This window comes from Pituophis catenifer, unplaced genomic scaffold (genome assembly GCF_029215685.1).
Source record: "Pituophis catenifer annectens isolate HBS135680 unplaced genomic scaffold, rPitCat1.0.hap2 SCAF_2, whole genome shotgun sequence".
Classification (NCBI taxonomy): domain Eukaryota; kingdom Metazoa; phylum Chordata; class Lepidosauria; order Squamata; family Colubridae; genus Pituophis; species Pituophis catenifer.
Window position 1 is genome coordinate 19,785,251 of NW_027256882.1, and position 18,240 is coordinate 19,803,490.

Consider the following 18,240-nt stretch of genomic DNA (forward strand, 5'->3'; position numbering starts at 1 on the left):
ACTCCTCCCAGAAGTCCCCACATGGCCCATTTTGGATGCAGGTAAGTGCAGGGTATGTGTGGAGGCTCAGGGAAGGAAAAAAAAAACCAGGCCTACCAGTAGTTCAGGAAGGCTAGAAACAAGCCGTTTCCAGCCTCCAGAGAGCCTCCGGAGCCTGGGGAGGCCATTTTCACCCTCCTGGTGGCTCGAGAAAAGCCTCTGAAGTTTGAGATCCTGTCTTGCCCCCGAAGTGGTGCTGATCCGGTTGACTTTCACTGCCAGGAAGTTGCACAAAACATGTGTGAGTGCGTGTGTTTGAGCCTTGCTCCTGGACTGAAGGGGTAATCTGTGGGCAGAGATTTTGGAGAATGGATCAGGACTTGCTGGATTGTAGGGATTGTGTGGGATGATGGTTGAACAAAGATTGTCAAGCTCCCACCTAGCACATGTTGCTTGCATGCCAACCCTGGGTCACAACACACATTTAATGCTCCAAGGGCTGAGTGGTTGTCTTCAGATCCTACTTTACAAAATGGGGGACATTATCAACCAGCCAACCATTGACTATTTAAAACAAAGTTGCTCATCCAGATGATGTTTAGAGACCAGCTTGGACACTATACAAGATCTCACCTATTTCAACATGCTGAGAGCTACAGTTCCCCTCTCTCATGTTTATACATTTCTTCTGGTCATAAGCTGCTCCTTTGTATTCAGGTCCGGCCTCAGAATGATAATGTAGCACTTGGGGATGAAGATGCAGCCCAGAAGACCAGCACTAGAGACCAAGATAGAAAAGATCTGCACAGCCACCATGTATTTCCCTTTGGTGCTTAAGTAACTGGGCACAAAAGTTATCCATACGCTACAGAAGACTAGCATGCTGAATGTGATCAACTTTGCTTCGTTGAAAGTCCCAGGCAGATTCCTCCCCAGGAAAGCCACCGTGAAGCAGATGGCAGCCAGGAAGCCCAGGTAGCTGAGTGTGGTATAGAACATGACAACAGAACCTTCATTGCATTGCAGGATGATTTCTCCAGGCTGGGAATGGAGGTCAGAGTCAGGGAATGGTGGACAAGCCCCAAGCCAGATGGAGCAGATGATAATTTGGGCAGCAGAACAAGAAAAGATGATGGAGTTGGCCAAGCTCTTCCCCAACCATCTCTTCATTTGGTTTCCTGGTTTTGTGGCCAGGAAAGCCAGCACCACTGTGATTGTTTTGGCCAAGAGAGAAGAAATGGCAACTGAGAAGATGATGCTGAACACTGCTTGTCGGAGAAGACAGGTGGCTTTCTTTGGTTGACCAATGAAAAGAAAAGGAGACAAGAAGCAAAGGAGGAGGGAGATCAGGAGAATGAAGGAGAGGTCCCGGTTGTTGGCTTTGACAATGGGAGTTTCTAGGTATTGAAGGAATATGATTAAAATAAATCCTGTAGTTAGGAACAAGAGGAGGGCAGAGGAGACCAGAATGATGGCCAGATGTTCTTCATAAGAGAGGAAGGAAATAACTTTGGGGATGCATTGGACTCTCTTCTCATTTGGGTATTTATCATCTGGACACTTGGTGCATTTTTCTGTATCTAAGAAAACCAAAAACAATATTTGATATTCTACTTTTTACCTTTCAAGACATACATAATACTAGGAACATTTTCCAAGATGTGTTTCTTAACTTCTCCATAGAAAGAAGATTTAAAATGTATTATTTTCTTTTTTTTTTCAAAAAAAAAAAAAAGCAATATTTCTAATGCTCTATCAACCTGGGGGAAGCCCATGACCTGAACGATTTCCTTTCCAAGTTCAGAACCTTCAAAATATTCTAAATATGTTTCTTGCAAACACCCTGGGTCCTTCCAGATGACAATTCTTAATGTAAAGGATTCAAAAGATGTCTATTTGAATGAGGAACTGAATTATGGAAATAATCTGGAAAGGGCATGGAAGCAGTGGTAATATGGCTATAATGAATAGAATAGGATAGAATAACAGAGTTGGAAGGGACCTTGGAGGTCTTCTAGTCCAACCCCCTGCCCAGGCAGGAAACCCTACACCACTTCAGACAAATGGTTATAAAACATCTTCTTAAAAATTTCCAGTGTTGGGGCATTCACAACTTCTGCAGGCAAGTTGTTCCCCTTATTTACAAGACCGCCTTCTGCCACTGATAGCTTCCCACCGACCAGTTCGCTCCCACAGAGAGGAACTCTTCAGGGTGCCGTCAGCCAAATTATGTCGGCTGTCGACACCCAGGGGGAGAGCCTTCTCTGTGGGAGCCCCTGCCCTTTGGAATGAACTGCCTCCGGACATACGCAAGATCTCTGACCTCCGAGTTTTCCACTGTGCTCTTAAGACCCTGCTCTTCCGACAGGCAGGGCTAGCTTCATAATTGAGTTTTAAATTCAGAGTTCTTAAATTTTTTGGGTTTTTTAGCTAATTTTGGCTTTAAATGTAATACTTTTAAGAATTTTTTAAATTTAAATTGTGATATTTGTATTGTGTTTTATCTGGCTGTACACCACCCCGAGTCCCTCGGGAGAGGGGCGGTATAGAAATAAAATCCTTATCCTTATTAATTGTTCTAACTGTCAGGAAATTTCTCCTTAGTTCTAAATTGCTTCTCTCCTTGATTAGTTTCCACCCATTGCTTCTTGTTCTCCCCTCAGGTGCTTTGGAGAATAGCTTGACTCCCTCTTCTTTGTGGCAGCCCCTGAGATATTGGAACACTGCTATCATGTCTCCCCTAGTCCTTCTTTTCATTAAACTAGATATACCCAGTTCCTGCAACCATTCTTCATATGTTTTAGCCTCCAGTCCCCTAATCATGTTTGTTGCTCTTCTCTGCACTCTTTCTAGAGTCTCAACATCTTTTTTACATGGTGGCGACCAAAAACTGAATGCACTATTCCAAGTGTGGCCTTACCAAGGCATTATAAAGTGGTATTAACACTTCACGTGATCTTAATTCTATCCCTCTGTTTATGCAGCCCAGAACTGTGTTGGCTTTTTTGGCAGCTGCTGCACAGCTGCCATGACGTGCAGCCAGGGGTGGTATTCACTTACCTTCACTACCGGTTTGCAAAAGTGAGTGTGCGCATGCAGAGCGTCAAAAACGGGACATGATGATGTCTGGGTGGGTGGGCAGAGCCTCCCGCAGCTGCCACTACCAGTTCGCACGAACCAGATACAACCGGCTGAATGCCACCACTGGGTGCAGCCATAACTGACAATACCACCTCAATGTGAATACCTTCTTAGTGACTCTGAAGGGGAGACCCATGTAGATCGCATTGCAATAATCTTACCAATAAATGGACCTAAGATAATTCTCTAAGTTTCAAAGAACTCAGATTTGCCTAGAAAGATAAATGTGAAAGGACAAACCCAGTGGTGGGTTGCCCCTGGTTCGCACCGGTTCTATAGAACCAGTAGTAAAACTGGTGGGAGGCTCCGCCCACCGACCCTGATGTCATCAAAATGTTTCTGCGCTTGTGCAGAAGAGTGTGTGCTCACACGAGCGAAGCGAGCACGCACGCACATGTCCCCATTGCGAACCTATAGTAAAAGTAAGTAGAACCCACCCCTGGACAAACCTAATCTAAAAAGACGAAGAAATATTTTCTGTGGCGGTAGTAAATTTTGCCCAATACTTTACTCATTTCTAACTTTATCTAGACTTTTTCAAGTTCTTTTTCTTCTTTTTTCCTTTAGATAAAAACTTGTGTGGTTTGAATAGAAGCTAGAAAAGAGGTGAGCTTCAATGAGCCCTTTAACATTGATTTTCTTAAAAATTGTCTGAATAAATTCATTTGTATAGGACCTGCCTTCTTCTTTGGTGTCACCCACCTTCCTGAGTGGAGATGGTCCCCTCCGGACAAGGAATGCAATCATAGCAGCAAACTGGCTCTCCTTCTTGAGCTTGCTTAGCAAAACCAGGATGACAATTTTCCATGCATTTGGACTGAGGCAGAGACTAAGAAGAAAAACAAGGAATGCCATATAAAACATGCTAGGATTCACCATCCGTGGAAAATAGAGGCCAACATGAACATTTGCCACGCTCAGCTTCACCTAGGTAAATATGAAATCACTGACTAGTTCTAAATGATTCCGGGAGATACAAGTACTGGCAGATTCTTCATTTAGTTCTTCCTTTTTGATTCTGGCATATCACATTGTAAGAAACGACTTTTCTACCTAATAAAGTCTGGAAGTATGGAATTGAGAAAAGATTTAAACAATAAGTAACAACCAATGAGTATTAACATATTCATCAATGACTTGGACGAGGGGATAGATGGGGAACTCATCAAATTTGCAGATGACACCAAGCTGGCAGGAATAGCCAACACTCCAGAAGATAGGCTCAAGATACAGAAGAATCTTGACAGACTTGAACATTGGGCGCTATCTAACAAAATGAAATTCAACAGTGAAAAAAGCAAGGTTCTACATTTAGGGAAGAAAAACAAAATGCACAGGTACCGTATATGTGGTACCTTGCTCAATAGTAGTAACTGTGAGAGGGATCTTGGAGTCCTAGTGGACAACCATTTAGATATGAGCCAGCAGTGTGCAGCAGCTGCCTAAAAAGCCAACACAGTTCTGGGCTGCATAAACAAAGGGATAGAATCAAGATCACGTGAAGTGTTAATACCACTTTATAATGCCTTGGTAAGGCCACACTTGGAATATTGTGTTCAGTTTTGGTCGCCACGATGTAAAAAAGATGTTGAGACTCTAGAAAGAGTGCAGAGAAGAGCAACAAAGATGATTAGGGGACTGGGGGATAAAACATATGAAGAACGGTTGCAGGAACTGGGTATGTCTAGTTTGATGAAGAGAAGGACTAGGGGAGACATGATAGCAGTGTTCCAATATCTCAGGGGTTGCCACAAAGAAGAGGGAGTCAAACTATTCTTCAAAGCACCTGAGGGTAGAACAAGAAGCAATGGGTGGAAACTAATCAAGGAGAGAAGCAACTTAGAACTAAGGAGAAATTTCCTGACAGTTAGAACAATTAATAAGTGGAACAACTTGCCTGCAGAAGTTGTGAATGCTCCAACACTGGAAATTTTTAAGAAGATGTTGGATAACCATTTGTCTGAAGTGGTGTAGGGTTTCCTGCCTGGGAAGGGGCTTGGACTAGAAGACCTCCAAGGTCCCTTCCAACTCTATTATTCTATTTCTATTTCTATATATTCTCCCACTTCCTATATCCATGATTTTAAAGTATTATGGACTACTCATATTTAATTTTGGAAAATATATATTGTAAAGATTTATTCCACTTTTATTCTCTTGGATTTATTAAAGTAAAATTAAACTCTGATGAAAAAAGAGACCTCTGATCAGTGGAATCTGGAACTGTATAACTGGGAGAGGGATTTAACCTACTTTCAAATGGAAATCCTTTTGAAAACAGTCCAAATCCATCTCCCAGTTAAGATACAAATAGATTGTTAATACATTAGTCAACTTTAAAGCAAATGTTCCCTGTTTATTTGTATATTTTTGTTCAGTTGATATGGTACTGCTAACTAGAGCATACAAAACATTTGCAAGACCAATTCTCAAATACAACTCATTTGTCTGGAACCCACACTGCAAATTGGACATTAATACAATTGGGAGAGTCCAGAGATATTTCACGAGAAGAGTCCTCCATTCCTCTGCTCGTAACAGAATACCTTATGCTACCAGGCTTGAAATTTTGGCCTTAGACAACTTAGAACTACACCACCTTCAGTCTGATCTAAGCATAGTTCATAAAATTATCTTCTACAATGCCCTACCTGTCAATGACTACTTCAGCTTCAACCACAACAATACACAAGCACACAATAGACACAAACTTAAGGTAAACCATTCCAAACTCGATTGTAGAAAATATGACTTCAGTAACAGAGTGGTCAATGTCTGGAATGCATTACCTGACTCTGTGGTTTCTTCCCCAAACCCCCAAAACTTTAACCTTAGTCTTTCTACTGTTGACCTCACTCCATTCCTAAAAGGTCAGTAAGAGGCATGCATAAGGGCACTAGTGTGCCTACCGTCCCTGTCCTAATGTCCCCTTTTATTCATAACACTCATGTATTCACAATCATCTTTATAATGTTATTTGTAATCTTATATATGCTTGACAAAAGAAATAAATAAAAAATAAATAAAATAGATGCTAAAAGCCCATTGCTCTATCCCAGTAGGGCAGGAGTGTCAAACAGGTGGGCCAGATGTGTCATGAGTAGGCCACACCACCTCAGCTCCACAAAGGCAAAAAACATCACATGATTGCAAAGTGACGTGGCGAGTTTGACACCCATGCAGTAAGGTGAGAGACATGAATAACTCTGGATAGATCTTGCTTAAAAACATTACAGACGATGAATCTGCCCTTTCAGGAGACACCGTCCCAACCAGGGCCAATTGAATCCTAACTTCAAAGTTTAATTCCCACATGGACCAAAAGGATCTCCATCCAATCTTGATCAATTTGATTCCAATCCCCTCCAAACCTGAACTTGGACACTGGTTAACAAATTTCCATCTTCTTTGCTGTTTGAAGACAATGAAGAAGTGAACCTGACACTATCAGCACCACAATCCCCAGCACTTGAGGTCCTATCTTACCATTTTCAACCTGACTTCTCCATTTCAACACTAAGCCACGGTGCCTAGGCTTATCCCAATTGAAATGGGTCATAAGGCTTTGGAAAATAGAGAAAGGACACCAATATTTCTCCCACCTTATTTAGCAACTTTAGCTGTGAAATAGCATCTTGGTTGATAATAAGTTTCTCTCTTTCAAAACACCCCAGTTGAACTTTGATGGGATTCTTCTTGGGGACGGGCACACAGCTCACAATATCCAGACATGCTGCTAAATCTCCATTGTGGTCCCAGTACAGTTTGAATGTGGAAATATTGCAAAACTCATTCTTCTCCAGAAAAGGATGGAACTAGAATGGGAATGTTCAGGAATCTTAAAAGTAATAAACAATATATCCCACATTGTCTGTTCTCATTTGAGTCTTTGTTTTATAGTAGTCTAACAGGCGAATAGTTTTATCTGAGGAATAAATTTTACCACTAGTGAAAAAAAAAAGTTCAGAAAAACACATCTTGATGGTTTACCAAAATGGATTAGAAAAAAAATCCAAATGAAATTTAAAAGATAGATAAGTGCAAACTTATCTGTTTAGAAGAAATAAAATAATAAGCAAGGAAAGAAGGCTGAGGATACCTAATTTGAAAAGAATATTTGAGAACATGATATCTAACTAGTACCTGATTGTAAATCAAACATGAGTCAGCAATGAGATATTCATGGAAAGAAGGGAAATGCATCCCTGAGAATATCAGGAAGTGAATCTTCTAGTTTGGGGAGACCCCCAACTCAAATGCCAGGTCCCTTTGCAGAGACCAGTTTCAGAAAAACTGGATAAGTTTTAGAGGTCAGTAATGAAGCAATTAGTAATGAAGTAATAAAGGGACGTGATGGCTCAGTGGCTAAGATGATGAGTTTGTTAATCGAAAGGTCGGCAGTTCAGCGGTTCAAATCCCTGGTGCTGCGTAATGGGGTGAGCTCCTGTAACTTGTCCCAGCTTCTGCCAACCTAGCAGTTCGAAAGCATGTAAAAATGCATGTAGAAAAATAGGGACCACCTTTGGTGGGAAGGTCACAGTGTTCCATGCGCCTTTGGTGTTTAGTCATGCTGGCCACATGACCATGGAGACGTCTTCGGACAGCCCTGGCTCTTTGGCATTGAAACAGAGATGAGCACCGCCCCCTAGAGTCAGGAACAACTAGCACATATGTGCGAGGGGAACCTTTACCTTTACCTTTAATGAAGCCAAGGAAGAGATTAAAGGAGTTGCTCTTAGCCTTGAGGAAAAACAACAACAAAAAGGCAATGTTGCTCTATGGAAGCATAAAATAATGAGTCTGGGGGCACCTTTTCCAACTAACACAATCTCTTTGTTGGAGAAGGGAGGATTTCACTCTTCTACCTTGTTTCCCTGAAAATAAGACATCCCCTGATAATAAGCCCAATTGGGCTTTTGAGCGCATGCCTTAAAATAAACCTCCCCGAAAATAAGCCCTCCCTGAAAATATTTAAATGCATGCACAGCCGGCCCCCGCCATTTCCTTTGGTTTCTTCCATGCACCCCAAAATAATAAAACCTCCCCAAAAATAAGGCCAAGCACTTACTTTGGGGTTCAAAAAATATAAGACAGGGTCTTATTTTCAGGGAAACACAGTAATAACTGAAAGATGTTACACAGAAACTTAAGATTGGTTCACTGTTATTCCAGAATGTCATAAACAGAAAAATGAATTTAGTTATAAGAGAGGAGATTCGGGCCAAATGAAAGGAAAATCATCCTAAAAAGATTGTCTTACTGCAAAGCCCGAGCAGCCATCAGTCAGAGAAGCTTTAACTGGGATTCCTGAAGAGAGGAAGGGTTGGGCTAGATGGTCTCAAGTATCCTTTATAAATTTAAAGGGAAAACTCTACAATGCTAATCACAAACCTATACATACAGGAATTGATTTTTAAAATGCAAATATCCTTCTTAAAATTAGCAGTGTTTAATATCAAACTATATTTCCCATATAGGGTCGTGGTGGCTCAGTGGCTAAGATGCTGAGCTTGTAGATTGAAAGGTCGGCAATTCAGCGGTTTGAATCCCTAGTGCCACGTAACGAGGTGAGCTCCCGTTACTTGTCCCAGCTTCTGCCAACCTAGCAGTTCGAAAGCAGGTAAAAATTGCAAGTAGAAAAATAGGGACCACCTTTGGTGGGAAGGTAACAGCATTCTGTGTGCCTTTGGCATTGAGTCATGCCGGCCACATGACCACAGAGACGTCTTTGGACAGCACTGGGTCTTCAGCTTTGAAACGGAGATGAGCACCGTCCCCTAGAGTCGGGAACAACTAGCACATATGTGTGAAGGGAACCTTTACCTTTACCTTATATTTCCCATAATGACCACTCTTGTGAAAATTATTGCCTGTCATTCGATTGGTCAAACCTGTTGACCTCTTGTAGCACAAGTAGGTTCATATAGTTTCCTTCCTTTTTCTTTGGATTCTTTTTCCAAAGAGATTAAGATTGATACTTGTTGGGACCCCATACCTGCCACGGCTGCAGCCTCGGTGCCTCCAGCCTCTCTTCACCCTTCTTCCTTCTCCTCCTGGAGCTGAAGGAATATGCAGTATTCAAGGCATGCACCAAAGTCTTAATGACGCTGTAAAAATGGTAGATATTTGTGATCTGGATCCTATTCCCTTTTCCCTGGGTCCCTAGTGATGCTTTCTGCGTGCATCTTCTCCGGCCTTTGACAGAAAAGATGTGCTTTGAAAAAGAACAGTGAAAAGAATTATCTGCAGATGGTGATTCCACAAAGAAATTAGATTCAAAGGCATCATTTATTGGCATTTGTTTGGTCTGAAAACTAAAGGTCCAGATACTATGTACATATTTATGAAGTTTTATTTCTCGGAAAAATATTATTGTCGTGATCCATACTTTCCCTTCAATGGGTCCTGGCAAACGCATAAGCATTAAGTGGAAAGGAAGAATTCGGTCCATAAGGGAATTATATTCCATGAAGTGAACAAAGACGTTGACTTGTCTCCACTTAGAGATGGCAACCCTGAGGGGTGCTATATTTTCAGCCCTTGAAAATCGTTCTGATATAACAACACAAATTCTATTCCTGACAAGCATAGGAGTAAAAGTCCTCATGAAATTCTCTCCATTTTCCGTGTCTGAAGCAAAGAGACCAATCAAGGTCCATCTGAAATGGAGGAGCAGCTGGACAATTGCTGGGTAGAGGAACCCTTTTTTGGGAAAAAGCCGGTGGTAAAATTGCAACCGACTTTTATCGTGAAGCGAATCTGAAAATAATTCAAAACAGATCTGGAAACGCAATAAAGAACAATATGTTAAATTTGGGGGTCAGATCAAGGTCAGAATATTAGCTTTTTAAAAATCCAATATGGTTCTCATAAACATATTTGAATAGCATATTGTTGATTAGTCATTAAACAACATCAAGATGCAAAATAAAAAGAATATAACATGAGGACCCAGTTTGTGGGGGCAATAAGCTGACTTTGTATAAATATACAAAAGTATGAAGGCTATTGCTTAACGCATTGTAAGCCGCCCTGAGTCTCCGGAGAAGGGCGGCATATAAATCATTTTTTTTTAAAAAAAAATTAACAGGACTATATATAAAAACAATATAAACGAAACTATATTAAGTTAGAAAGAATAAAAATAAAGAATGCAAATCATATTTTTGTATCACCTCTACAATTGACTACAATCAGACTTGCTTATGCATATCTGAATTTAAATGCTTTGTTCTAATAAAGAATTTTGAATTTTGAACAAACAGGAAATATGTTGTTTTACTATAAGGATCCCAATAAGTCAGAGGTGTCAAACTCAAGGGCCAGGGGCCAGATCTGCCCCACGGAGTGCTTAGATCTGGCCCACGAGGCCAATCTGGAAACAGTGAAGGACTGGTTTGTGGTACCTCTGCCAATGAAAACGTAGCTCAGGAGTGCCACCCGTGGCCCTTTTGAACTCCATTTTTGCTGGCAGAGGGTTGCAGGAGGCCATCGCAACTGAAAATGGAGCTTGGGAGCCCATTTTCACTGGCAGAACACTTGGGCCACCACAGGCGCCCCTGTTGCGAATGACATCGCACTGGATATGCCCACCATGGCCACGCCCCTCCCCTGATCCCTGATGTGGCCCTCAATGAAATCAAGTTTGACACCCCTGCAATAGGTTGTTCATTTAAACTGCAATCCAATATTAATTTTTATCTTTTATCTCTGGATTGCCACAAATACACATCTATTCATTATAAAAGAGTAGGTTAAATCTTCTAGATTTAACCATTGTGTCCATTGCTGCAATCTTGCTTGAGTAAATATGACCCTAAGATGTTTCAGCATTTCTGTACCGAAATACCTGCCAGTTTGGGAGTATGTTTGTAGCACCTCATCCATTTAAATGTGTGGACCTTACTGAGGATGGCTGTGTCTTTCTCAGTCTTTGTGTAGAAATCTTTTTAGCTTGTTCTTCATTTGTGCAAGAGATATGGAGGCTACAGCTCCTAATATAATTTGTCAGTGGTACAATCCAGGAGGTATTTGATTTATTTTTTTTTCTGTTCTATAACACAGAACTCAGGGAGAATTTAATTTAATTTAATTTAATTTAATTTAATTTAATTTAATTTAATTTAATTTAATTTAATTTAATTTAATTTAATTTAATTTAATTTAATTTAATTTAATTTAATTTAATTTAATTTAATTTAATTTAATTTAATTTAATTTAATTTAATTTAATTTAATTTAATTTAATTTAATTTAATTTAATTTAATTTAATTTAATTTAATTTAATTTAATTTATACACTAATAGTTGTATGCCCTGATTTTATATAAAAACAAATTTGTTCTAATATTCTTATATTTTAACTCCAAAACTTCATCTCCGTACAGCCTATACAACCGATCAGGGGAGAATGGTAATACTATACTGGCAGCATATAGAAAACTGTTATTAAGTATATATATATATATTATATATAAGGTAAAACCTGGCTAGAAAGAATATGCACATAAAAGCCTACGAAAAAGGAAAAAAGATACATTATACCTTTACAGGGAGGATATTTGAGAAGTGGGTGTGGCTCACTGAAGACGCCTTAAGAGGCAGAAATAGCTATCTGAGTCTCCCAGAGAGCAACACAGAGTTGCAGTTTGTCAGCAGAAAAAAGGCCCAGAAACTTGTGAATGAGATTTCACAGAACCTAGGGCTGTAGAACAACTAAGTTTACGTAGGTAAAACCTGGTTAGAAAGAATATGTATATATAAGAAATATATATATATATTTCTCCTTAGGCATGTATACATCAGGATCCTTCATTAGTCCTGGGAAGTCATTAATGTCTAGACTGCATAAAATGTTTCAAGTAGGCACTCTTACCCCTTTTAAAGTATTGATCCTTTCATCGCATGGCTCCACTGACCTCAAGCCTCCCTCTCATACAAGAGGGTGCTGGTAGAAATAGCTTTGATCAGGGCCAAAAGTTTGAGTTCCATTTTAAGGGCAATCAATTTCCTTGATGTTTCTTTGTTTCCTGTGTCAGATGGTAAACTAAGATCCACATAGGCAGAAAGCCAATTTTTACTATGACCAGTGGTGGGTTCCTCCCGGCTCGGTCCGGTTCGGCCGAGCCGGTAGCGGTGACGATATGACGTCACCGAACCAGTTTTCCCCCTGCCCTACCCCACCCACCCACCCACATTATTCTTACCTTTTATTTGATCCCACCCCCAATCTATTGCTGCCTCCTGAGTCCCAGCTGATGACTAGAGGGAAAAAAACTGTTTAAACTCTTGCCGCGGGGCTTCAAAGGGCCGTCCTACAGCTGATCAGTGTTAAAAGCAAACAAATGAGTCAGGTCATAAGTGCGAGGACCTTCCAGAAATGACTCTGACCAGCTAGCCATGCCCACCTAGTCACATGACCTCCAAGCCACACCCACAAAATAAGCCACGCCCACAGAACCGGTAGTAAAAAAAAATTAGAACCCACCCCTTACTATGACTGATATATTTTGTAAATAGATGGTTCAAGACAAAGCTATTGTCAACAGTAGATAGATTCTACTCTTCTGCAGGGATTCACTGGTTCTCTATCACCCTCAACTCTGCTCAGGAGAAAACTAGCCTATAATATGTATGAATGGGCCTGTAATTCCTAGGGTACTTTTTATTCTCTTTTATATATAGGAACTATTGCCTTCTTCAACCCAACTGGATACGGTAGGAATTAGTTATATGTGTAAATGAACCTGCCAATAGAAGACCCCACCCCATAGTTCAGATGGCAATCATGGATTTTATTGATATTTAAGCTTTTTATAATGAATTTTATCACAAACTGTTTAGGGTTAAAAAAGAAAGAAAGAAACAGTTATGCTTGTAACTTTTTTTAAATAAAGTGGTTAATTAATGCTGTGGTCCCTACGAGTTCATAAGGCATATATGTTTTATCAGCTGTAAGTAAGATAATCCATTTGGATGCATTTAACAAATCTGGAATCTGTTTTGGTTGAGATTATGTACAAAATATCAGCTTCCCATCACTGTTGCCCCATCCTTTTGTACAAATAGCTGTTTGTTTGGACATAGAGCCTCTCCTCACCTTCACAAGTGTGCAGCAGAAACCCCCAAAGTATTGGGGATGGTGTCATGATATGACCATTTTAGAATAGATTAGATTAGAATAGAATAGAATAGAATAGAATAGAATAGAATAGAATAGAATAGAATAGAATAGAATAGAATAGTTGGAAGGGACCTTGGAGGTCTTCTAGTCCAACCCCCTGCCTAGGCAGGAAACTCTATACCACTTCAGACAAATGGTTATCCAATCTCGTCTTAAAAACTTCCAGTGTTGGAGTATTTATAACTTCTGGAGGCAAGTTGTTCTACTGATTCATTGTTCTAACTGTCAGGAAATTTCTCCTTCGTTCTAGGTTGGTTCTCTCCTTGATTAGTTTCCACCCATTGCTTCTTGTCCTACCCTCAGGTGCTTTGGAGAATAGCTTAACTCCCTCTTCTTTGTGGCAGCCCCTGAGATATTGGAACACTGCTATCATGTCACCCTTAATCCTTCTTTTCATCAGACTAGACATACCCAGTTCCTGCAACCGTTCTTCATATGTCTTAGCCTCCAATCCCCTAATCATCTTTGTTGTTCTTCTCTACACTCTTTCTAGAGTCTCCACATCTTTTTTACATCGTAGCAACCAAAACTGGATGCAGGATTCCAAATATGGTCTTACCAAGGCATTATAAAGTGGTATTAACATTTCATGTGATCTTGATTCTATCCCTCTGTTTATGCAGCCTAGAACATTTTGACCCTTGCTCCCTGCGCACTGTGCATCCCAATTCCTAGCCATGACACCTACGATGCCTATGGTTAGAAAGCAGCTATTCAATTCTAAAGACAAGATATAGTTGGATCAATCGCTCATCCTCCAACCCACCCTTGTTTTACCCATAGAAAAAAAAAGATACAGACCTGAGGGATTTTGTAGGGACCTACTAATGTTGACATCTGGATGGAGATATCCCTCTTAGCTCCATCAATAAGAGCCAAAAGGTTGTCCTTCTTTCCACAGCTATAGTTGGGAACGTTGGTTTCTCCAGTAGAGAGTATGTCCAGCAAGGCATCTGAAGTCGCAAGTGTGTTCAGATAATTGTCATGGATGCTATAACCAAGTGTGAGATTTCGTAGGAGCAGGTAACTTTTGTTGATCACTTGAATATTGAAAATGTAGCGTAGTATTCTTTCCTTATCAAAAGGTAAACTAATGTAAAAAAGATACGTTATAAGCATCAGCAACAGGAACAAAAAAGAATATTTTTCAATGTAATTATTTTTGTTTCTACAAGCCTTCTAAATCTTAAACCAAAACCAGATGCAAATGCTAGTGATCCATCACCATTTTATTTTAATGAGTTATTAGAAAGATGGGATAGATATAGATTTCCACTAAGGTTAAGAATCACAAATGCACCATTATTTAATAGTACTAATTTTCATCAGCCCAGTAACCAGGATTCAATCATTAAAGTGGAACCATCATAAAAAGAGGTTGTTTCATAAATGACCCAGAAAAGCAATTCTAAAATCAAGTCATTCTCTCTTCTTATAAGAATCAGGCATTGAATATGAATGAGCGGTTAGAAAACTATGGAAATGGGGTGGGCAGAAGCAACTACAACCCATTCAGTAACTACTGTAAACCAAAATTTATATTGAAGTGATAACTCAGAACTGAACCTGAAATGGTACATAAGTTAGACTTTTTCAGTTTTTTTTTCCTACAAAATAGGACAAAAAAAAGGAGGAAGCCTTGGAAATCAAAATGATTGAAGAAATTAGTCAGGTCCTACAATATAAAGAGTAAGTGGAATAAGAAGAAAAGAATGTTAGAACTGCAGATGGAGGGGATGCAGTTCCATCACACTGAATGACTTACAAGTGAGATTGACTAGAAGGAGCCACGTTGAAACTCGACATTATGCGTGATATTTGTGATGCACTGATGACTATTCCAATGAGATGGTCTCCTGGCCTGTAATAGCTCCATGGTTTTTTCCCATCCTGCTGCTCCAAATTCAATGAGCATCTCATTCTAAGCTTCCCAGAGACTGGCTGGTACACCGATAGCATCAAGAGCAGAAGCAAAAGACCCATATTACAGCTGAATCAATCCTCTTTGTTTGTTTGTTTTTTTAAAAGAGTTAGAATTCGGAGCACCCTTACAAAGTCAAAATGCCAGTGGATGTCCTGATTCAGACAAAATCAAACCAAGCTTCACCTGGAAAGGAGAGAAAGGTACATTCAAGATCAGACTTGTCTGTCCTAAATCTTCTGCAAAACACTCAGCATGAGAAGAAACATTTATCCTTTTCTGACTCAAGCTCCTTTCCATGCTGGTTCAATCTGATGTTTACACCAAAGGCAGTCACTAGAGAAAGAAGTCTGCTCAGCATGATAATAATTACTGTGAGAATCAGCTTCTCTTCTGTGGATCCAGAACTTCCTCTGGTTTCCCTGTGCAGAGGGGCCGCTGGAGAATACTACAGTATGTTTGTGAAAAATATCAGCTCCACTCCGTGGTGGGATTCAGTCAGTCAGTCACTTCAGGAGAACCGGTTGTTAATTTTCTGAGCAGTTTGGTGAACTGGTTGTTGGAAGAAATCATTCGGGCAGAGAACCGGTTGTTAAATTATTTGAATCCCACCACTGGCTCCGCCCCTGTAGGCACAATCTTGTAGTGGTTATAGTTCCTGATTGTCAAGACATGTCCAGAAACCAATCCTGGATGAAGATAGTTCAGCACCTAGAGAATTTTTTTTTTATTTGATTTATATGCCGCCCTTCTTCGAAGACTCAAGGCGGCTTACAATGCATTTAAGCAATAGCCTTCATACTTTTGTATATTTTATACAAAATCAGCTTATTGCCCCCACAAACTGGGTCCTCAATTTACCTACCTTGACTTCTGCTGTCCTTCAGAATGGTGTCTTGTCTCCAAAGGCTGCTGGGAAAGTTCACTCAAGCTAGGGAGTTTACTGCCACTCTTGGTTGAAGAAACGTAACACCTTTAGAAGATACTGTTTTGTAAATAGAGAGAATGTTATATGGTGGATAGAAGTTTTCATGTTTCTTTCCATGACTCTCGCCTTTGAGGGAAGAGCTGGAGGATATATAGTACCATCCTGACCAGCAGTGAGTTTCACATATTCTTACCACCAATTGGCCATGTGTGCACACACTGCTTCATGCACCCATCTTCTGTGCATGTGCCTGGCCTTCCGCACATATGCTTTGCTCACGCACACACCTTCCGTGCATGCTCCTAGCCTTGAAAACATGGCTAAATAGGACCACATTATGCCGGGGTGGGTGGGGTGGGTGCCCATCCACAGTCACCACTACCGGCTGAACCGGTTGAACTGGTCCGAACCGGCTGAATACCACCTTTGATCCTGACAGTGATGGGCAGACAGTGGGCCATATAGGGGACGTCTTGTGAACAACTTGAAAATTGTCCTACTGTACAGTCCTTGGTTTCTACTCTTAGTGCCTGGCTAACTGATCCTTGGTGGCTGTGGTTTCCAGTTATTGCTTTTGAATGCCAGGTTGATGCATAACATGGCTGCTGTCCTCCAGGATGTTGTCGGCCATGACTCACTGAAGCCTGGTTGTGCCCGATGGGATGGAAGCCCATTTTCATTAAGAAATGTGCCTACCCTGGTTTGTGGGGTTGCCCCAGAGGAGAGGAGGGGTGGCTGTTGTTATCTATGGTTTGTATCAGCTCTCCGGAGGCTTCACCTAGACCATGGGTGTCAAACTCAAAGCCCAGGAGGGCGGATCCAGCCCACAGGGTGATTAGATCTGGCCTGCAGGGCCACCCTGGAAACAGCAAAAGACTGGCCTGCGGTGCCTCTGCCAGCGAAAATGGCAGAGGCAGGAGGCCATCACAGCCAAAAATGGAGCTCATGAGGGCCATGGGCAGCTCTCCTGAGCTCTGTTTTCACTGGCAGGAAGCCATTGCGGCCAAAAACAGATTTTGGGAGCCCGTTTTCACTGGCAGAGCACTTGGGCCACCACAGATGCCCCTAACATGAGTGACATTGATCTGGCCATGCCCACCCTGGCCTCCTAAGGTCAACACAACCCTGATGCAGCCCTCAATGAAATTGAGTTTGACATCCCTGACCTAGACCTATTTTTTTTTAATCAGGATGGATGTGAGAATATTTCCCTGGCCTGGTGAAGTATGTTGTGTGAACATGATGCTTGCAGGAAGAAAAGTGACCTCAATTAAATTCAGTTATAAACCAGTGTTCAGCTTGTCTCCACTGAATTAAAGTACTTCCAGATTTCCATAATTCACTGACCCAATTGGTTCAACCTCAGGTGGGGGGAAAAACACCATTAAAGTATGCAAGTACCATATTTTTCAGAGTATAAGACACACCTTTTTTCCCCTCCCTGAAAGGGGGTGAAAATTTAGGTGCGTCTTATACACCAAATGTTGCCCCGCCCACCCACTGGCCCCCACCCTTTGGCCTCTGCCTCCCAGCAGCCTAATTAGCACAAGTTGATTGAATCGGCCTCCCGACTCTCAGCTGTTTTGCTCTCAGCTGTTTTGTGCAAGCCTCTGCTGCTTGCTGCAAGGAGGTAAATTGCTGGAGCAGATTTTTTTTTCCCCCTTGTGCTAATCAAGCTATGCTGAAAACAAAAATGGAAGTAAAGCAGGCTGTTTGCTGTTTGCTGCAATGAGGCAAAATTGCTGGGAGGCAGAGGCTGAGGCAGATTTCTTGCTTTCCTCACCAAAAAAGGTAGGTGTGTCTTATACTCCCAAAAATACAGTATGTATGCAACCATTTGTGAAGTGAAAGTGTTCAAGACACCAGGCTAGAAACAAGGAGACCATCAGTTCCTAGTCCTACCTTGGATGCCTAGCCAGCTGGGTTACCCTGGGCCAGACATTCTCTCACAGTTCTAAGAAAGAGGCAATGCCAAACCACTTCCAAAAAACCTCGCCAAGATTTCTAGATCAGTTCCATTTTGTGGCCTTTCTGACAACCTTCACACGCAAACTGGATGAGGCTGTGTGTCTTTCTGCATCTGGCATT

The 18,240-nt window shown here is 41.1% G+C and overlaps 1 protein-coding gene across 1 annotated transcript; it reads right to left on the minus strand.

Annotated features, from left to right (window-relative positions):
• Nucleotides 1-654: 654 nt before the first annotated feature.
• LOC139309973 (vomeronasal type-2 receptor 26-like) lies at nucleotides 655-15,109 on the minus strand. Its single transcript, XM_070934154.1, has 6 exons — nucleotides 15,069-15,109; nucleotides 14,105-14,393; nucleotides 9,116-9,901; nucleotides 6,723-6,935; nucleotides 3,823-3,949; nucleotides 655-1,559 (listed from the first exon to the last, which is right to left on the minus strand). The coding sequence occupies exons 1-6, from the start codon at nucleotides 15,107-15,109 to the stop codon at nucleotides 655-657; spliced, it is 2,361 nt and encodes a 786-aa protein (XP_070790255.1).
• Nucleotides 15,110-18,240: the final 3,131 nt, after the last annotated feature.

Coding starts and splice junctions, on each gene's coding strand:
- LOC139309973 (XM_070934154.1), bottom strand. CDS start 15,109: ATGTCGAGTTTCAACGTGGCTCCTTCTAGTCAATCTCACTT. Junction 14,394..15,068: donor CCTTCTAGTCAATCTCACTT/GTAAGTCATTCA, acceptor TTTTTACATTAG/TTTACCTTTTGATAAGGAAA. Junction 1,560..3,822: donor GACCATCTCCACTCAGGAAG/GTGGGTGACACC, acceptor TGGTTTTCTTAG/ATACAGAAAAATGCACCAAG.